This window comes from Acartia tonsa, chromosome 14, assembly GCF_053477335.1.
Source record: "Acartia tonsa isolate MP-2025a chromosome 14, ASM5347733v1, whole genome shotgun sequence".
NCBI lineage: Eukaryota > Metazoa > Arthropoda > Copepoda > Calanoida > Acartiidae > Acartia > Acartia tonsa.
In genome coordinates this window covers 24739612-24761561 of record NC_137273.1, presented here as the reverse complement: position 1 = coordinate 24761561, position 21950 = coordinate 24739612, and the positions used below count along the sequence as shown (strand labels likewise).

The window sequence follows — 21950 nt, the reverse complement described above, 5'->3', positions numbered from 1 at the left end:
TCTTATAATTAAAGTTATTATTTCTAAAATATTCTATTAAAGTTCTTGTTCAAATTTTCTTTCCTATTTGCTCATCCTTGTATCCCTGAATGATGTTAATTCATTATTCATATCCATTGTCCCGTCGTGTCAGATGTCCATTAGCACACTGGAATACAGCCATAGGTAAATGGAAGAGAAATTAATCTTTACACAGATTCAGAAATGAAATAAATAAGTTATATAAAACAAATCATACTAGATTTGGTTTTTTTTACATCCCGGTTCAGTGAAAATATTCCTTTAATTCTTTTTCTGTTTGTTTATATTCTGTTACCTTTATTTCTTAAAAGCATATTGTAGAACTTATTTCTTTTCAGATATATCTAGTTTTATATGGGTCATAGGATTTTTTAGTAGTGAAGCTACTCTATAATTTGAAATGTCCGCCTGTCCATCCGTCTGAAATGTTTTTGGGGAAGCGTGATTTTCTCGGCTCCATTTTAAGATAGACGCAAGAAATTTTCAGGGTTTAAATAAGTTTACATTCTTCATATTTTCACCAAATTTTATTAAGATTCGTCAATTGCTTGGGGTGCTAGATCGATTCCTAGATTTTCATGAATTACTCAACTCCTATTCAAGATAGACGGCTGAAATTTTCAGTGTTTGAATAAGTTCCAATTCTGCATCGAGCTTTGTAAATTGGTTGTGGTGCTGGTTCGATTCCTAGATTTTCATGATTTTCTATACTTCTATTCAAGATAAACGACTGAAATAAATTCAGGGATTAAATAAGTTTACATTTTACATAATCCCACAAAGTTTCATCAAGATTTGCTTATTCGTTTGGGGTGCTAGATCGATTCCTAGACTTTCACATTATAAATTTTACAAGGTTTCGTGATTTATTTTAAAGTTTATTTTTATGACACTTTTTTCCGGATGTCCATCCATAAATTTTTAGCTTTGCTACTTATGAATGGTGTCATCCTTGTTTTTCTAAAATCTCGTTTTTGTTACTATCGCCAGGTACCCCACCCCTAATTGACTAAAAGGATTTAAAGAGGCAAACCTGAAATTTTATTTTCTTGACATTGGCCAATATATATACAAAAATGGTTATTTTATTTTACACCAATATTTTTATATTAGGCGTTATCACCCCTTCCCCCCCCCCCCTCCCCATTGGACGTTCTCGGGTGTGGACATTGTGTTGTTTATTATCCTAAACCCCAAAGTTTTATCAAAATGTTGGCTTATCAACTGGGGACTTTTATTGAACTTTGATTGGCTGGTTCATTATGTTAAGTGTCCAATCGTTTCAACCACTAATTTTTTTCTATAAAAGGGAAAATTTTTCTTCAATGGGGATTTATCGGCCATTGTCTTGTCCCTTTAGTTAGATCCCTGGTAATTATTTTAAAAGTGGCACATCAGTCTTTCCCCCTTTAAAATACTTTAAGTACAAATTACTCCAAAATTCTAGGAATTTAGTCTCTATATCAATCAATTTACTGTCTTTGATGAAGTAGAAATTCTTATTTTCAAATGTGTGTTGCTTGAATTCTGATTTTTGGAAAACTTGTTCAACATTATCTTCTGGGATCTTAAGAGATTAGACAATGAACTATTAAAATTCGCAAAAATGGTAAACATATTTACCTCTTCTGTAGATTCAAAGTACTGGTTGAAAAGTTTGGAACCAACCAATCAAAAGGGGGGGGGGGGGGGGCGAAAGTGACACTTTTTGAAACCAAAACTAAAAGTCAACAAAGGAACTCAACTAAAAAAAAGAGTTACAGGTCTGAGATTTTGCATGGCAGTTGCTTTATAGGGGTAAAATATGGAACTGTGAAGAAACGGCGGCGCAACCGCCGAAAACCGCCGTTTCCCGCCGAAATTTTTTTTGCCTTTTCTCGGCGGTTTTCGGCGGTTGCGACGCCGTTTCTTCACAGTTCCATATTGTACCCCTATAAAGCAACTGCCATGCAAAATGTCAGACCTGAAACTCTTTTTTTAGTTGAGTTCCTTTGACTTTTAGTTTTGGTTTCAAAAAGTGTCACTTTCGCCACCCCCCTTTAATTAAGTATCTAAACGAATAAGCCAACGAATAAGAGAACGTATTCATAAATCTTTATTTATAGTCCAATTTAAAAATTCTGTGTTAGTTCAGGGCAGATTTTAGGCTGTATTCAAATTTTTAAATAGATATATAAGGTGCGATTCTGATAAATAGATAAAATGTACTCGGCAGTTTATTTCCCTATTTTAAATAAATTTTGCTATGCTAATTTTTATATAGACTTGCTATAAATATTAAACTTCAAAAGGAAAAATGGAAAAAAAAGTAAAATAATGAATAGAACAGTAGATTCAAATATTATTTTTTCTTTATTATGGTAATAAAGACGGTTTTTCGGTATCTTGTCTTTGTCTGTACCAAAGGATCTTGATAACCCCCGAACCGATATTGTTCTCCTTTATAATATCGCTTCTCATAGGTCCTGGGATAGGGCTATCACCCCCCCCCCCCCCTCTTTTTCGAGGGCTGTAGCCGCAAGTCAATAAAGAAAATAATACAATTTTAATTTAGAAGCTTTTCCTTATAAAATTTTAATATTCCACCTTTCATGATAGTGGGTGGATTAAAGGCTAGAGTTGCACAGCAATATCTTAATAATATATTATTTTTATCAATGTAATGGAAACAAAATCAAAAGAAAACTTATCTTGTCCTTAAATTTACTGTCGGTAAAATAATGGGGACGTTAAAAATTATTCTTACTGTCGCTATGTAAGGCGCGTGACATAAATATTAAGAGCATGGGGAATGCCTTGGCCTAAGTCTGGACTTCCTGACAAAGGTAGTGCAATTATAGAGTTGGTTGTCTGAATCTTGAATAATAAAAAATACATTCTGTCTCATTAATGATTACTATTTCTGAAATGCGGTTATATTTTTTTCTCTCCACTCAGTATCTATACCTTCTAGTCTTTAAACAATTTTACACCTTTAAGGAGGAAAAATATCATGTGAAACAGGGCATTAAATTTAATTTTTCATATTTTTGAACTTTTTATGAACTTGCATTTGTAGGTATAACAAAGATGACAACATCCATAAGTAATAAAGTACAATAAGAGAAGCAGAGAAAACTCTCCCTCATTTTTAAAAAAACATAACTTAACCTAATCTGAATAAGCATGAAAATACGTTTTTACTAAAAATTTATATGTATACTTATAACTTCATGTAAACAATATGCCGCAATTTATACCTAGTTATCTGTTAACATTTTTAGTAGCGAAGCTTTTCTATAATTAGGGTCGGTCCGTCCGTCCGTACGTCCGTCCGTCTGTCCGTACGTCCGTCCGAGATAGATAGCTTTTATTCGTTAATTTAGGCATGTTAGAAATGTCCTATCGATTTCAAACTTTGCATGATGATTCCTGTAGAAGTTGGGTACGATTTAGAAAGCGTAGCAACTCTATAATCATTACCAGAATGTCCGTACGTCCATTTTAAACATGTTGATTTTTCTACTTTTTTAACAACAAATTTTCAAGTGTTTTAATTATCCGTTTGATCTGATTTTTGGTAAATTGATTCCTGGGACAACAAAGAACAATATTATAAGCGAAGCAACTCTATAATCAAGTCCAAAAATGTAAGTATGTCCATAAACATTATCCTGTTTTTAAGCAGTTTTTCAACAAATTTACCTACAATTTTGATTCGACATTTATACATTTATGTTCCGATTTTTCAGTTCAGATACTATACAAGTGTTAATGTCCGTTTGTCCTACCCTTTCAGTGCTTCGCTTTTATGGATGTTGTCATCCTTGTTTGGTTATTATTTATGAACAGTTTGTCAAAAATCGAAAATCATCAGTTTTACGTCAACTTTAATCCCAATACCTATTTTTATTTTAGCTGTCTAAAATGTTTAAAAACTTTGGTTCACATGTTGTATTCAGTATTCATAGTTAGTTTTTTATGGAAAACAAATTGATGTAGATATTTTTATTTTTAGTAGCGAAGCTACTTTATATTTCACACAGTATGTTTGTCAGTCAGTAAGGCTATGGGGGAATGTGATTTTCTCTGTGGCTTTTGAAGATGAACAAATGATTTTCATTGCTGATTCCCAAGACATTTTTTTGCCCGTCTGTCTGTCGGACATAAAACTATTTTTCTAAGGTTTCGTGATTTTATGTATTCTCTCTTTTTCCAACTGATTTAAAATTTAATTTGTCTGTTTGTCTATTCCTTAATTAGTTATGCCTTGGTACCATTAGATGTTGTTATCCTTGTTTATCCTATGTACTGTAGGTTGGATATTCATTATTAAGTAAATGCTCTTTTCTTACATTTCTTAGTAGGGAAGTTACTCAATAACTGCTGTTTGTTCGTTCGTCTTTATCAGTATGGGGAAACTAGACTATTTCATCTTTTTTTAAAGAGATATAGTTGAAATGTTTTGTAAAGAATTTTCTCGTATTCATTCGAATCCGGTGGATAGGAACCGGTTCTCATCGATACGAAAAAACTATTTCTAGCATCGTATTAAATTCAGCTTTCTACGAATATGAAAATGTACAATCATAAGATTAAAAGTTAAAACCAGTTTTTTAGCCGGTGCCTTCGGCACCTCAGGACTAAAAAACTAGTTTTAATCTCATAATTGTACATTCTTTATCCGCGGAAAGCCGTTGATAGTACGATGCGAGAAATAACTCTTCTTAACTACAAGCATCTAGTTTATAAACCATTTTGTTTGTCGGTCTGTCGTAGGTAATACCATTGAATGCTTTTTTATATTTTTTATTGAACAAATTTTACTTACTCGGCTTTTTTTTCCAAAGAAAGACAACTAAAATTTTATCGCATGGTAATATTTTATTTAACTTTGACATTCATATAGAGAAAACATGATTTTGGACTGGTTGTTATTGAACATATACGTTTAAATTTTTATTTTATGATTTTTATCATTGTATATCTTCTCGGTTCTCTGGACGCTTACATCCTTGTTTTCTTCTTTTTTTTTTGATGTGTTTTTGCATTATTTAAAAAACTTCAAGTTGAGTTGTTATAAATTATTAAAAAGCTTTTATTTTTTTGTTTTCACCTGTCAAAATTTATTTTAGTGTGGCTGGCTTCTTGGAAAATTTAATATATATTTTATCCATAGACGTCCAAGGGGGGGGGGTAACGGGGCGATTACCCCCCCCCCCCCCCCCAAACGTTTTTGCACCCCCAAAATTTTTTTCATTTTACCCCCCCCCCCCCCCATTTAAAATTTACCCCTACCCTGGGGGTGCCGTAGGCACCCCCAACCATTTAGGAGGGGGTATTTACCCCCCCAAATAATTTTGGGGGGGGTAAATACCCCCCCCCCCCAAATAAAAAGCTTGGACGCCCCTGATTTTATCATTTTTTATAAGCAAAGAAATATGTGGTCTATCAATTTCAAATGTGTTGTGAAGATTCCTATGGAAATACCGTGTCATACGAAATTCTAGGATAGCAATCAGAATTTATTTTTTTTATACAATATTGAGTTATTTTTTAAAAAACATTCTGTATCACAAATCTCATTGTAAATAATGAATTTTCATCCATTTTACTATCCCTGAAGCATGTTTTTCTTCATTTAGATTTAGCGGCTTCGCCCTAAGCCTCTAGGGGCAAAGCCCCTAGAGGTTTAATCAACCTATTTTTGTGTTATTTAGATTTAAAAAGAAAAAGTAAAAATTAAATTTTTGGGGGAGATTTTTTTTTTTTGGTGGGGATATTTTTCATATTTTTGGGGTGTTGGAGGTGTCCCAACCCCCAAGAAAATAGCTTAAAACCCTCCCAGGACCAGTATGTATATTCCCTGAAGAGTAGAGCCCAATCGGTTCAGTGCTTACTGAAATCTTCAGCTTCAGACAGACAGACAGACATCATACTACTTTGTATTATAGATAGACTTACTACCCTTGATGGTCAATCAGACAAGATTCAATCTAACAATACGAGAGATTAAATTTTCGGACATTATAATTTCCCTAAGCAAAGCTTTGTCCTTTAGAGATTTAACTGTTTGTTTATATCTGATTCATTATGTGAACAAAATAAAAAAATGCAATTCTAGCTAATAATATGGTCGGATTGTTCCGACACTGTGTTACTATTGGTCCAATTAAAGTATTGTTCATCTAGATTATAAATTCACAGTGTGAAATACTTATACTTCTTAGTTATTTATTGAAGTATATTTCGGTGAACATGGCATCATCTTCAGTCTTGCAGTTCAGCTGTATGTTAGTTGTATTTTTAATATTTATTTATTTTAGGTTGGAGATATAATAAAAGTGACGAAGATGTCTATGAATGGTCAGTGGGAGGGAGAGTTCAATGGAAAAGTTGGACACTTTCCCTTCACTCATGTAGAATTTATTGACAGGTAACATGTTGGTTATAGCTTAAAACCTTCTCAAAACTTATAAAAGCTTCAATTGGTCCAGCGGTATTGGAGTTCTTACAGTTATAAAAACACAAAGACAGGCCGGATTTCTGTTAATTTTCCATTTTTTAACGATTTCGTGTTTAAATTTTATCAGTTCGTAAAAAGGAAATTCTTTTAATTTTATATTTTACTGCATCATAAAGATTATCTAAAAATTTTCACTATTTTAGCTCTGAGTCTGGTATTGATGAAGGTTCCACCTGACCTTGGTACAACTAAACTGTACGGACACATCCTAGTTATAGTGTAGCTACGCTGTTAACAACTTTAATACAAGCTACATAATACGCCAACAAACAAAAAAAAAACAATTATATAAAAATCCACCTGAGAAATGTCGCCAAATTTTTGTAAACAACAGCTGACCAATGTGATGTCATTAGTAAAACCGGTTCCTCAGATAGTGTATACATAGCTGTTAAACAGCTGTTTTTTGGCGCCTTTTCTTACAAAATGACTGGTTTTCATATAAGAACAAATATATAAGCCCTTATTGGCAGAAAAAAAACGTTCTATTTCGGTGAAATTGTGCCTAAAATGTTTATTTACTCTAGTGATTTTGAAAAATAACAAATATATTAACATGATCAAAATTATAATTATAAATTCTATGTTGCTAAAAAAGTTTGAAAAAAAATAATTCTTTGATTGTAAATTTTTTTAACGTAAAATCCAAATTAAGGAATTATTTTTTACTAGTAAAAAAGTGTCAATACTTAAAACCTAATGTAGAATAAACTAGAATTTTTACATATATTTTTTCCTTTATAAATATAGCACTGCCCATTGCATTGGTAGGTTTTCATTAATGTTAGCTTAACAACAGAGTGACTGACATCCTGAAAAGCAAATTTTTCTGTAATACAAATTGCTTTTCTTAACCTGTGTTCAGTTCTCTGATTTTTAGTAGCGTAGTTACTCTATGGTAATTAAGGTATGTTCTCTCGATCAAATTTAATGATTCCTGATGACAAGTGGATGGCGAATAACAACGCAATGCCAGACCTTTTTCATAGGCCCCCAAGATACTTGCATCCCGATTATTGCAGACATAATGATCCTTTTTTGTCCTAACTGTGCATGGTTTCGCCTGATTTAGCGCTCGTGACATACCAGCAATAAGTACAACTTTTGGTGTCTTTAGTTATGATACAGTTTGTGATTGCTTTTTTCAATAAGCTTTGCAAATATTGTATTTTAAAGTTAGTATGTTTTTCAACCTATTTTTAAAAAAATTACACTATTCTAAGACATGAAGATATATTTCGATTTTAGCAATCATTTTCAATTCATTTTGTCTAAAAAATATAGGCATGAGACATTAGATAACAGCAAATATGATCAAAGATATTAAACATACATTTATATAGAACAATGTCACAAATTATTTTGAATCTTAGGTATCACCATAAAATACAGATGACTACTGATAAAGTTTGAAATAAAAGATTAAAACATTAGTTTTTTTAAAAAGGAGGAGTAGGGAATAATTCTTGGCCTTGTTTGAGTTATGGGGCGGGGCATAGTTTTTATTAGAGGAATTTTTTTGATGGTTAGGAAATAGGCGGAGTTTTGGATGGTGAGTTTGGTTGAAGGCGGAGACAGAAAAAACCTGGGAGGAGACAAAAAGTGGGAGGAGTGGGGGGGTTATGAAAAGGTTGTGGATTTATCTTTGTCCTTGGTTGTCTATGGGTGGAGATTTGGATTTTGAAATCTGTTAAAAAAATGGGTGGAGTTATTCCTGAGATGGGAAAAATTTTAATCTTTATGATATCCTGCTTTGTTTAGGTTTTAGGATGAAGGAAGAATTGGTGTTCTTTTGAATTAACCAAAAAAGTGAAAAAATGTGTACATTTTTTTGATAAAACATGAAATGAAAACTACATGGTATAAAATGTTGACTTATTTGAGAATTTTGGAAGTATAATTTGATGATGCAAACAATTGATTTGAGTTAAAAGATAACCTGAATATCCAAGAAGCTTAATCCTTTGAAATGTTAACTGTGTTTTAAAAGTTTTTTTTATAAAAATTTGCAAATGCACACAGTTAATTTGAGTTTAAAGAAATGTTCAGAAATAAAATATTTTTACAAACTAAATGATGAAAAATATTGAAAAATATTGAAAAATTTACAACTCTTCATCTATCTTTTCAATTTTGAACATTTTACTCTGAAATTCTACTGTCTTTTTCCTTATAAACTATTATTGCTGCGCTACTAGAAAAAATAATTGTCCTTGTTCTTGTGTGTTTGATATTCTACCTGATTTTTAAAGATATTTTTACAAATATTGTAGTCCTATAGTAAGGGTAAAAAGATACATTTTTTTGGGAAACTAATAATTGAATAAGATACTTATTCTTTTTGTTTTCCCTTTCCAGTATGGCGTCAAAACCGCTTAATATCCTCTGGATTAGAACCGGTTCTCGACCATACTGAAAAATCACGTTTAGCATCGTATTGCTGACAATTTTCCACGAATATTATAACATTAGCCCGGGTCTTCTTCCCTTCGGGGCTGACCAACACCAAACTAGTTTTAATCTTATTGTAATATCCGCGGAAAGCTGTTTTTAATACGATGCGATAAATAAATATTCTACTCTTTGTTATCAAAAATTGTGTCTTATTAGCCCAAGTCCTAGATTAATATTAACAAAAAATATAGATATCCAAAAAAATCTACCTTTAAAAAGCTCCGAATCGAACTTATATGGCATTCGTAGATATCAGGGATTTAGGGGATATGTCAATGCTGAATAAATAATTCCCACTAACCCCCCCCCCCTCCCCTTAAAATAAAAATATCTTAATTCTGCAGTAAATTACCCAATCCTATGGAAAACTACTCTTCCCCCATAAATTATTTCAATATAGTTTTATATAACCTTCCCCCTCCACTAATATTTTTTTCTCATTGTCCTATCCTTTACCCCTGTCAAATATTAGGTTTATGTAAATTTTTCTTTAGAAAAATCATAAATATATTTAAGATTTAGGACATTTTATATTTTAAAGCTATACGAAATTTTATACTTTATGTTTATTAGTGTTTCCTAAAGTTTAATCAAATGTCTTGTTTAGTTCAAAAAGACATAAATTAAAATTATAAAAATTTTAGATGGAAACTCTCTAAAGCAATATACAAAGTAATAATCGTTACAATAGGGAATTTATCGCATCGTATTATAGACAGTTTTCCGAAGATAGTAAAGATAAAAGTCACAAGATTAATACCAATATTGTTAGCCCAGTGAGAGGCCCTGACTAACAAAAGTGGTACTGGTATAAACATTATGACTCTATTTCATTATACGTTGAATTTTTTAATCCGATACGATACATGACTTTTCAGTAGAGCTAAGAATCGGTTATAATTCAGCGGATATTGTCCGGTTTCGAAGCCATACTGGAAAGATTCTTAACTATGTAAAACGCTAATAGTTTTTCTCATTTTAAATAAAAATAAGTTCCTTTAAATAGAGATTTTTATAGATAGTTTTAAAATCTTTCAAAATATGTACGCAACGATTTTAAAATAGAACTGTGCCAAATACTTAAAATAACTTTTTACTAATATGTAAATTAATAAAATCTAAATGTTTTTATCCGGGCTCGGCAGCCGCGCGTCAGTCATTCCTAAGCCGCATTTTTATATCTTTAAATTAAGCGGTTTTAATCTTGCGGCTTGGTTGTGATAGATGCGCGGCTGCCGAGCACTTTTTTTTAGTTTTATTAAAATCTTAACTATTAATGTATTTTTAACTATGATACTTTTTAACTCATTTTAAAAATCTTTTTAATGTATGTTTAAAGAAGTTTTATTTTATAGGATTAAAAAGAAGAAAAGAATAGAAAGTAGTTTTTAAATATAAGTTAAGCAGGGCAGATATCATGGCTCCACAGCCGCGCGTCAGCAGCGACTAACCCTCAAATTTAGCCCCGTTTGGATACTTCAAGATCTTTTTACAAAGAGGAATTTGGGTCATGATTAGACTTTTGGCTGATTTTTAAATTTGTAAAATGTTCATTTCCCTGAGACTTACACGCGGATGAGGCGCGGTTGCCGAGCTCTGAGATTTAGATGTAAATCTTTCCTGTCTTATTTCTAGATTACTTTCGCCGTTCTAGAGATTTGTGTTATGAAAATTCAATCTGTGTATTATAAACATTAAAGAAGGGATGGGGAGCATTTTCACAATGTTTGCCAGGTTTTGTTTTGTGATAAAAATTTATGAGAACTTTGAAAGTTAAAAGATATTTATCGGATAGTATTATAGACAGTTTTCCGCAGTTTAAGAATTATTTTAGTTTTGTTGGCCCCGAGGCACCAGAGGCTTGGAATTATTAGAGGAAATTAATTGGTTTTAAAGCCATACTGAAAAAGTTTATTTTGTAACTTTTTTCACAAAACTTAATTTTGCCTAAATGGTGAAAATGTTCCCCATCTCAAATGATTTGTACATAATCTTTTATTTTGATTATTTTATTTTTCTCTTTGTATTAATTATTATGAAAATAACTATCATTATTATCAGAATATAGATGTTTACAAAAATATTTTATTATTTTTGTTTTATTTTGTAGCACAGCTACTCTATAGCTTATTTTGTCCTTTTGTCTGTTTGACTAAGATTATTCAGTTGTATTTCCAAGAGATGAGGGTGAGGGAGTAAATTAAGTTTTAAAAGCAACTTACTTAGCTGCTATTTGAGATAAACGGTCGAATTAATTAAATGTATTTCGATTCAAAAGTGTAGAAACTCAACATACTTTATATTGCACCTTTACATCAAGTTTTTGAGATATATACTCCACGAATAAAATTAGCTAAATGTGTTTGTTGGGCTTTACTCAAATGAATGTTTTTGTATGAAGCAAATAAATTTACCCTTTGCTTAGATATAAGGGCGAAAAAAACGCCCATTTTTGTCCTATTTGTTTGATATATAAAGAGAGACCGGTAGCGTTGCAATTTTTGTTACTATATGAAAGATGACTTTAGACAATAATTCCAATTTCTAAACTTTTTAACTTTTCTTTTACAAGGATAACAGAATTCTAAAATGTAAGAAAGAAACCCCTGCTTAAAATAAACCTTAATATATTTACATTTATTTCCAGTCGTTTTAGAATTCACTTTACAAAAATTAATTTTTTTTACATGCATTCTTTTGCAAGGTTTAAATGAGACAGGACGATTCTAACATCCTTTAATGAAAGATAAGAGCCTACTGATGGACCTATTTTCAATGTAAATAATATGAAGAAAAAAATTAATTCATAGGAGGTAGCTTTTTGTGGGATGTTTTGTTGTAAGAAAATTGATGTGCAGCTGATGCGTGCTGGTCAACTAGGCTAGTGTAAACAAACAGAACGAGAGACTAGCTTGTAGCAACTTTCCCAGGAGATTCATATTTTCAACCTTCTGTAAAAGCAAATCCTTTCTACAATTATGGTTAGTCAGTCTATTTGTAACGGATAGTTCTGAGCATTAGTTTAAGTAAATTATAACTGTTTTATCAATTTCGACCCATGTATGATGATTTATATAACATTTAGGAAGCGTAGCAACTCTATAATCGTTACCAGAAAGTCAGTGCGTCCAATTAAAAGGTGTTTTTTATGATATAATTATCCTATCAATCTGATTTTTGTAATAATGATTCGTACAATATTATAAGCAATGATTCTCTATAATCAAATCCTGAATATAAAAGTATGTCCTTTTACGGTATACTGTTTTGCAACACATTTATTCATCATTTTGTTTAGACTTACAAATTAATGTTCTGCTTATTAAGTTCAGACAAAAAAATGGGAGACGTTTTACATCTAGAGGGTCCAAAGCAAGACTATAGGGAAATTGTTTTTATTTTCGCATGGGGAATAATTTTTAGGCTTGTCAGTTCTGTTTTATACATTTCTAAATGTGAGCTCACAATATACATAACTAGAAATATAATTTTACATCGTAAACATAAACAAAGTCTTTCTCAAAGATTAGATAAGCAAAAGGTGAAAAAAGCTAAGAATTTTTCTTTTTAGTTATTTTGACAATAATTTAGAATTAGAATAACGTTAGCGGTTTTTCTCATATTGCATCCGTGCCTTAATAGTACCGTTAAAACATATTTTTAATGTTTAATTTAAGTTATACAAATTATGGGCCACATCCTATAAAATTTCTAAGGCTAGCCTTAGAGTTGGGGTTACCTGCCTTACATAGATAAAAAATGAATTAGACTATTGGGCTGTAGTTGATCCGAAAATTCTACTGTTTGTCGTAGTCTAGTGTTTGACGCATCTATTGTTTGTCTGTCTAGCGTTTGACGCATCTACTGTTTGTCTATCTAGTGTTTGTCGCATCTACTTTCTGACGTATCTAGTGTTTGACATAGTACCGTGCGTTGTATCATCCCCAAAAAATAGTTATAAACATTCCAAAGAACTCTGATAAGCTACATTGCAAAGAAGAACAATATCGGTTCAGCGGTTAGCGGGATCCTTAGGTACAGATAGACATACATACTCATTGACATCCTGTTACTTGTGTTTGGTAACTTTGAGTCAGAATTGAGGAAGATTTGAAAATATTCTATATATTCAAACAAAAATATTATTTACCTCGCCGTCCCCTGTAGCCCTGTGTTAAATGTCATATGTTTTAAATTTCTTCCTAAGATCAGATCACAGATTTAAAGTTATACAGCTAGTTGTAACTAAATTAAATTATACATTATATTTTTTATGTACTTTTTAGGTGCTTTTTTCAAATATACACTGATAAAATGTTTCTCCTAGCTGGATAATATAACGATATCCCCTACTTATGACTCGACCCCATGCCCTTCCCCGACCATGTAGCTAAAATAGTTATTTCTTTCATCGTATTATAAACCACTCTCCGCGGATATAAAATGTACAATAACAAGATTAAAACCAGTTTTTTTAGCCCCGAGGTGCCGAAGGCACAGGCTAAAAAACTGGTTTTAATCTTGTTATTGTACATTTTTATTTTCGTTTATATAAAGATGGATATAATACGATGCTAGACATAGTTTTTTCGTATGGATGAGAACCGGTTCCAATCCACCGAATTCGAATGAATACGAGAATAGTTATTTCTCGCATCGTATTATAAACGGCTTTCCGCGGATATAGAGTGTACAATTATAAGATTAAAACTAGTTTTTTTAGCCCCGAGGTGCCGAAGGCACCGGCTAAAAAAACTAGTTTTAATCTTATGATTGTACATTTTTATATTCGTAGAAAACTGGATATAATATGATGCTAGACATAGTTTTTTCGTATGAATGAGAACCGGTTCCTATCCAGCGGATTCGTAAGAATACGAGAAAAGTATTTACCATTGACCAATAACTAAATTGACGACAAAGTTTCCTCTGTCACTATATCCAGGTATCTAATATCCAAAAGTTTCCTCTGTCACTATATCCAGGTATCTAATATCCAAAAGTAACCTCTGTCACTATATCCAGGTATCTTATATCCAAAAGTTTCCTCTGCCACTATATCCAGGTATCTAATATCCAAAAGTTTCCTCTGCCACTATATCCAGGTATCTAATATCCAAAAGTTTCCTCTGCCACTATATCCAGGTATCTTATATCCAAAAGTTTCCTCTGTCACTATATCCAGGTATCTTATATCCAAAAGTGTACATAAAAGTGTATAAAATCCTGTAATATTTTAATTTACTATCCGCGGATAATTAACTTTAATAAATATTTTGCTTTAAATTCGTCCTTATTAAAGAAGAAATTAAATTAAAAATGGGAGTTATCAAAATGAGATTTGAGGAGGGTAGCTATGAGGGAGAAGTAGGGGAGACTAAGCTACCAAATGGAGAAGGAATATTTGAATTCAGGTTGGTTTTAAACAATACATTTTACCCATAATGAAAACATAGTTCTTTAAATACTAACACAGTATTGAAGATGTGGTTAATCATTCTAGCATTATCCTATAACTTAATTCATAAAATTTGAATATGATTTTGCTGTATTATCATTAGATAACAAGATTTAAGATTAAAGTGTTAGTGAAGCTTAAATAATCCTTTATAAAGTGTTTTTATATTTAGAAGTTTATGATAATCAAATAGTATACAATTTAGATTTTTGATATTAGGCCAAATACTAAAAAATGCATAGCCTAAAAGTTAGGATTTCTTTATTTTTGCATTATGCATATGTACAAAGAATTGGGTAAAACTGAGGAAACTTTAACTCTTATGCTAGCTCAAGTAAAAGGGGCCCATTGTGAAAATTGGTTAGAGACGAATCATATAGAATGTAGATTAAATTAAAGTGTTTTGAACATAAACATCTTTAAAAACAAATATGAATAATTCACCTAGAAATTACGGAGTTGTATGCAAGAATATCTATTTACACGAATAAAACTTGATCAAACACAAAAAAAAAACACGACAATAATAATTTGTATCTACATCATAAATAGCATGTATTGGTCCAAAATTGTATGCAAAATTTTAGATTAAAGTGTTCATGAAGCTAAGATTAACTTTTCAAATATTTACATTTATGTTTATGTATATTGGTATTATAATTTAACTGTAGTAAGTGTTAAAACATTTATTTTCAGGATTTTTTCTTATTAGACATCATAACAATTTTGATTAACAGTATCCATATTATCAATAGCATGTATTGGTCCAGCATCATACACAAAATTGTAGATAAGATCCTTCAGCAAGATTGTATCATCACTACCTACTATGGGAACCTTAAATAACATTAAAAACAATTTAACATTTGAATAATTTTTTTATTATTTAACTTTTGTAATCTTTTGGGCTAATTACTTACATCTTGAATAACAGATAATCATTCTATCTATTGCAAGATCATTGTATTTTTGTTCTTATTGTATATAGGAAATAGAAAGACAAGCTCTCAAGAAGGTTACAAGAGCAGAGATTTAATAAATTCTAAGTAAATGCAAATGATTTTAATAATAGATGAAAGAAATGATATAGTCACAATACCTGCATTTTAGACCAGGCTGGTGCAAAAGTGTTTGAAACATGGTATTCACAGTTAGCTACATAAAATCCTGTACATTTACAAGGATTATAAACGGATTGGAAAATTATTCTCGATTTGAGAAGAAGGGAAATTTTGAAAACTCTTAAAAATACAAAAGATAAGTAAAATGTTAAGCTCTAAACTTAAGCATATCTAAAACTTTTAAATAATCTTACACCAACAATGAAAACAAAAGAGTCTTATATTGAAAATTGAATTTGAAAATTAGAACTTTACAATAAATAATCCTTTCCTATATCAGGTCTATCCTGAATCATAATTGTGCCAATAGCAGCAAGTTCAGCTTTCCATTCACTCCAGAAATCAGGATCATCAGAGTAACATATCCTAGTGATTACTTCATTTACAATGCAGCTAATATTTGTTTGTCCACCCTGCCTTTGTATTTCATATGCTAAGCTTGAAATGGAATGATATTAGAGAAATCTTATGAAATTGTGTAAGGTATATGTCTTAATATTCCTTGTATCTGTCAGTGTCATCAGCATTATGTGATAATTGAATTCATGTCTCCTGTTTCTTATGGAAATTCTAATCCTTGTTTTTCAATTTTAAATCTTTGCACATATTGTAAATAAGTTCCTGATAATATTGTCTTGGGCACTCATTAAAATCAAAATTGGTGTATCAGCATATCTGTATCCTTTAATTAATTAAGGTGTACATGCATTTTAAGAAGTTCCTCTTATTACGGGTCAATTTATTTTCTCTGATTTTTCTATTGTTACCCCTCTTTAACAAAGCAGTAGGCCCTTATTTCCTTTTATGGCACATTTATTGACAAACTAAGAGTGCATGTGATAATAATAATTTTAGAAAAAAAGCATTTAGACTCCTTTCCTTCATTTATACTAATACAATTATAGCCACCAGGATTTGCAGCCAGACAGCTTTCATCAGATTCACCTAAAACAGAATAATTGCAAAATCTACTAGTTTTGCCCCAAGCATTTGACTATTGAATGAAAAATAATCTTTATGATGCTATGTCTGTGATTATGAAAGTTTCATGCAAGAAAATAACCACATCACTTCAAATTATGAATTTCTTAAAATTGTGTCCCTACTTTCAAAAAGAAAAACCTTAAAGTTCTTTTAAATATTAGGAACTATCCCAGTTTAAATTTTTTTTGAATTGATGAAAGAAATCACAATTAAAAGATAACAAAATCTGATCACCTTCCCAAACTTCATAAAGAGCATACTCTAGAAAATGTGGATCACAATTAGGTGTGTGAACGGCATAGGGATACATTGAGCCACTGTCTGATATACACCTTAAACATACAAATTAACACACCTATCTCCTAGATCAAAATATTTGAATTACCAATTATCTTTTTTCAGCTTTTTCAATTCATTTCTGAATTTGAGTGAAAAATTTTCAGGATTTAACACCCTGATATTAACACTTACCTAACATCTAAATCAGGATTATATAGATGAAGCATGTCAGCCATTTTGTCACAGTTAACTTCAGTACCCATAGCACCAGCTGATGCACCCATAAGCACAACCTGAACAAAACAAAGTTGTTATCATAGTGGTTAAACGCATATCAGTCTAATTATGCTTAACATTGGGTATGCTAAGTACAAGCAAAATTTGATTAAGGCAAAGATTTTATTTTGATTCTCCAAGAACATCCAGTATTCTAGTAGAGAGATGATTTTGCAAGTTCAAAATAAAGGATTCTTCAAAAAAATTTGTTACCTTATCAGCAGAAGTGATCCAAGTATTTTCCATCAAATCCTCAATCATGGCTTGAAAGATGTATTTTCCATGAAAAGTATAGTTGTCTGTGATTAGGAAGCTAGGATCCCTAGTCCCAGAATAGACATCACTGCTTGAGTATGGCATGTATACCTTAAAGAAATACAACTTTATGATATTTGAAGTTTAATATCATTATTATTTTGTTGCTTTCAAATATTTTTAAATTCACATTTTATCTTACATCCTCATTAATTTTGCACAAATTAAAATGATTCTGACAAATATCCGGGAATTGTTGGCTTTAGTCTTTGATGAAACGACAGAAAACCTGAAGGTTAAATTTTACCTATCTGTTCCTATCAGCAGATGTAGTTAATACCTTGAAGAAATCATGGAAAGCAGGATTATTTTCAGTATCAGTACTCCACACACTGTTGAACAATTTAGATTCTGAGGCATTCTTGTAAGGTGCTGTAAGTAGATATAAATTAGTTTAAAATAAGTTTTCTTCCCAGACAAATTATATTACCTATTATTTTACCACAGTTCTTTGGTACTGGATAAAAATTTACTTTACTTAAGATGACATTGAACAGTGAAGGGATGAATATTAGCATCATAATTTTGTCATACAATAAAATTGACATTATTGCACTTAATACAAAAATTTCCAAAAATTATATCCTTTTTTTGAACCAAACCTTTAAACTTAAATTCATCCTAATTAATGGAAATTAAATTTAACCTAAGGTTAAAGTACTATACTCAAGACGCCATCTAGTTGGATATCTAATAAAATTCCAGGATAACTTCAATTTTTAGGTATAATCCCTTTCTTGGCAACGCCTCTTAAAGGGCGTTTCGTCGTATTTTCACAGTAGCTTTTTGCCTATTTCTAGCCAATGCGGGGCCATCACTTGTTTTATTGTTTTATTGTTGTAGTACTCTGTAGAGTCCAGGTAGGACCATTGTCAGAGGTTTACAGAATCATCTGTTCAAATAAATATCTAGTCTTTCCTTAAAAATGTTCAAATTCACTGCAGTTTTCACATTATTTGGAAGTGAATTCCATGACTTTGCTGCTCTGGTACTAAAAAAGTTTTTGGTAATTTCTGTACGTTTGAAATCAATCTGTAATGAATTTTCACCATTAGTGTTTCTTGTAGCTGGCCTTCCCTGCTCAACTCTTGTAAACCAAGTGTCAGCATTAACTGAATCTAATCCATTTAGTATTTTAAATGTTTGGATCAGGTCTGCTCTTGTCCTTCAGTTTCTAGTGACATCAGATTTATTTCTTCCAACTTAGCTTCGTAGGTTTCTCCTTTTAGGCCAGATATCATAGAAACAGCCTTCCTTTGCACTTTTTCAAGAACTTCAATATCTCCACTTTGCCAAGGATTCCAAGCTGGTGAAGCAAATTCAAGGTGTACTCTAACATATCTTTTGTACAGGTTTAGAAAGGTAAATCTGTCTCTATAGTGGAACGAACGAGTAAGCTGATTAAGCATAGCTAAAGCAATTCTGGAGGACTCTTTACATTGCAGGCTAGGTTTGAGGTTTTTATTAATTCTGACACCAACATCTTTCTCAAATTCAACTTTTTTCAATGCTTTTCCATCCATAAAGTAATCAAAGTTATGGTTTCTTGCTCCAACATGCATGACTTTGCATTTATCAACATTAAATTGCATACTCCAGTCCTGTGACCATTTAAAAACAGAATCTAATTGTTGCTGAAGAACTATTTTATCTGCTGTATTAGAAACAGGATGTCCAAGTTTTGTATCATCAGCAAATTTGCTCAGGACCTGAACTAGTGGCGCAGCAACATCCAGATCATTTATATAAATGAGGAACAATAATGGGCCCAAAACTGAACCCTGTGGGACTCCAGAGATGACATCTATCCAGGTAGATTCCTGACCATTCAATACAACACGCTGTTTTCTGCCTCTTAACCAGCTTTTTATCCAGGCCAACAGGTTGCCCTTGATGTTCATAGCTTCTAACTTTAATATAAGCTTATTGATAGAAACTTTGTCAAAAGCTTTAGAGAAATCTAGATAGACAATATCCATAGGAATATTTGCTTCAATGTTTTTCATTACAACCTCAAGAAATGCTAATAAATTTGTGGTACAAGATTTACCTTTAGAGAAGCCATGTTGTGATGATTTAATGAGGTTGTTGCTGTCTAAATGTTCAACAAGTTTGTCTTTAATCAGCGATTCTAGCATTTTACATGGTATACTAGTTAACATAATTGGTCTGTGGTTTTCTGGTTTACCTTTACTACCTTTTTTAAATAAAGGTGTAACATTGCCACGATTCCAGTCAGTTGGAAGAGATTTGTTGAACAATTTAGCTAATGTTCCAGCTAATTCAGTTTTAAAAGATTTCAGTATATGACATGTAATACCATCAGGGCCGCATGAATTAGTCTTTTTTAAAGCATCAATCTTCTCAATCACATCTTTTTTAGTCACTGTAATGTTTTCTAAAGATGGACCATCAACATTTGTTAATGTTTCAGGTATATTATGATTATCACTTACAAACACTGTGGCAAAATAGTCATTAAAAATCTGCGCCATTTCTTTACTGTCTGTAACAATTCTTCCATTCTTAACAAGTGGGCCAACTTTATTTCTAACTTTTGATTTAGAACGTAGATAAGCATTAAAAGGTTTAGGGTTTGTGCCCTTAGCAAGTTTTTTTTCAAATTTTCTCTTGCTATTTCTCACTGCACGTTTACATTGTTTTTCCACTTTTTTATAGATTCTAAGATTTTCATCAGTTCTATTTTTACAGAGAATGGCAAATCTCCTCCTTTTTTGACGACAAAGTTTCACTATAGTCCTATTCATCCAGATAGGTTTATTATTTTCACAGCGTTTTTTAGTAGGAACAAAATTTGTTATTGCAAGGTTTAAAGTATTTTTAATCACATTCCAACTTTCTTCAACATTCATGCCATTAATAGTGTTTTCAAGATCACAGCTTATCACATACTCTTTAAATGCATTATAAACCCAACTTAACCCTACCTACCTAAAATAACCTATAAAGACTAATGTAAAAATACGACGATACGCCCCTTAAGAGTCGTTGCTACGAAATCGACTATACCAAAATTTTTTTTGATCTTCTGATAAAAACTATTTTTTCCTGTAGCTGCAGTACAGTACCAGGGCTCATTCACACACCTCTCCTCACATTGATAAAATGGAATTCTGGGTACACAAAATCCGCCACCCTATTAGATTTTAGAGATTTTACAATAAAATTACATAACTCTGTAGGACATTAGCCTTATTGTGCACTAACCCTGTGAGTGTGGAGCATAACCAACCCCGATTTTGGTACAACAAACTAATTTTGATAAGGAAAGGTTTATTAATGAAATGATTATTTTAAATTTTTTTTTTAAATTTCCCCTCTAAAATGACGTCAATCAGGATACATCGGCCAAATTGGTAATATTTTTCTACTTTTTTTGAGGCACTATTAACAGCTTCGATTTTTTACACAGGAATAAGTTTGACCAACAAGCAAATAATAGAAAACCAATAGTTATGGTCAGAGAAAAAGTTTGGCATGAACTATTTGAAAGTTGCAATATTTTTCAGTCTATTTGTAATAAAATTATAAATTCTATGAGAAAAATGAATTGATTTTAGTAATCATTTAAATTAATTTTGTCTCGAAACATAAAAATTCAGATATCATCGAATAAGGTCATAAATTATCACAAATAATATATGAATAAAACCTTTCCATATTAGGTGTAAATTTGGAGAGGTTATAACAATAATTAAATTCTCCAGAAAATCTCTTCCTGTAGATAAATCAACATCTTTTTCTCTTGTGTATCCTCTGTTTGTCTGTAGTAAACGGCAGGTGTCCCATCCATAGTGCGAGCCTTTTTTATATGAGTTCAGCCTTGGATTTAAAGAACTTTAAGTAAAAAATCTAAGCAAAGGCTAATAAATAAACGGAAATCAAAACACAGAAGTCTTTCGAAAGAAAATTGAAGGGACAATAAAAAATTTCAAAAAAGTGCCTAAAAAGCACATATATATTAAAAAACTATTTGATATGAGGGTGGTATTTTTTATGCATAAAATCTAAGCCTGTAAAAACTACTAACCCCCCCCCCCCTTATTAAAAATTCATTTCAAAATATGTTTGAGGGTTCTTTACCCATCAGGTACTTTATGGGAAACCACCAAAATTAAAGCTAATTTTGAATTGATCTTTGTAATTTAATATTTTAAGCTGCACACCCCTTTTCATATTTCTGCAAAGAAATTAGTTTTAAAACATCTTTGTCAACAATATCCTCTTCTTTCGACCATTCTTGTTCAGCCCTACTCCATCCTATGAAAAATATTTTGATTTACTCAGCTCCTAATCAAGATAGTCTGAGTGATCTAAATGGTCTTTAACATTTAGACAACTAGGGCAGGTCCTATAAGATTTCCAAAACCTTACAAAGATATAATATACTATGAAAGACTATTTAAGTATTTTTTAAATTGAGTTACATAGACTTAAAAGTAAAAGTTAAAATGAAAATTAATTATCAAACACTTTGTCACTTTTAATTCATAGTCAGGGCTCGGCAGCCGCGCCT

The 21950-nt window shown here is 31.5% G+C and overlaps 4 protein-coding genes across 7 annotated transcripts in view; 2 read left to right on the top strand and 2 right to left on the bottom strand.

Annotated features, from left to right (window-relative positions):
- Crk (Crk proto-oncogene, adaptor protein) overlaps nucleotides 1-11063 on the top strand; it is a 189858-nt gene extending 178795 nt beyond the window's left edge. For 2 of the 3 annotated variants that reach the window (XM_080148235.1, XM_080148234.1), the window contains exons 10-12: nucleotides 6327-6436; nucleotides 6670-7293; nucleotides 10336-11063. In XM_080148235.1, coding sequence (XP_080004361.1) covers nucleotides 6327-6436; nucleotides 6670-6703 — 144 coding nt within the window. In that variant the 3' untranslated portion in view covers nucleotides 6704-7293; nucleotides 10336-11063. The remainder of the gene's footprint in view (nucleotides 1-6326; nucleotides 6437-6669; nucleotides 7294-10335) is intronic. The other variant, XM_080148233.1, reaches the window with a different exon arrangement.
- Nucleotides 11064-14284: 3221 nt separating this feature from the next.
- Nucleotides 14285-21950, top strand: part of LOC145305501 (uncharacterized) — a 30193-nt gene continuing 22527 nt past the window's right edge. For both annotated transcript variants that reach the window (XM_080147130.1, XM_080147129.1), the window contains exon 1: nucleotides 14285-14394. In XM_080147130.1, the coding sequence (XP_080003256.1) occupies nucleotides 14300-14394 (95 nt within the window). In that variant the 5' untranslated portion in view covers nucleotides 14285-14299. The remainder of the gene's footprint in view (nucleotides 14395-21950) is intronic.
- On the bottom strand, nucleotides 15067-16244 carry LOC145305210 (uncharacterized). The gene is made up of 4 exons (XM_080146783.1): nucleotides 16183-16244; nucleotides 15833-15927; nucleotides 15538-15607; nucleotides 15067-15275 (listed from the first exon to the last, which is right to left on the bottom strand). The coding sequence occupies exons 1-4, from the start codon at nucleotides 16204-16206 to the stop codon at nucleotides 15147-15149; spliced, it is 318 nt and encodes a 105-aa protein (XP_080002909.1). The 5' UTR covers nucleotides 16207-16244; the 3' UTR covers nucleotides 15067-15146.
- On the bottom strand, nucleotides 16361-18228 carry LOC145306312 (palmitoleoyl-protein carboxylesterase NOTUM-like). Its single transcript, XM_080148393.1, has 6 exons — nucleotides 18204-18228; nucleotides 17694-17785; nucleotides 17312-17464; nucleotides 17015-17115; nucleotides 16778-16875; nucleotides 16361-16504 (listed from the first exon to the last, which is right to left on the bottom strand). The coding sequence occupies exons 1-6, from the start codon at nucleotides 18226-18228 to the stop codon at nucleotides 16362-16364; spliced, it is 612 nt and encodes a 203-aa protein (XP_080004519.1). The 3' UTR covers nucleotide 16361.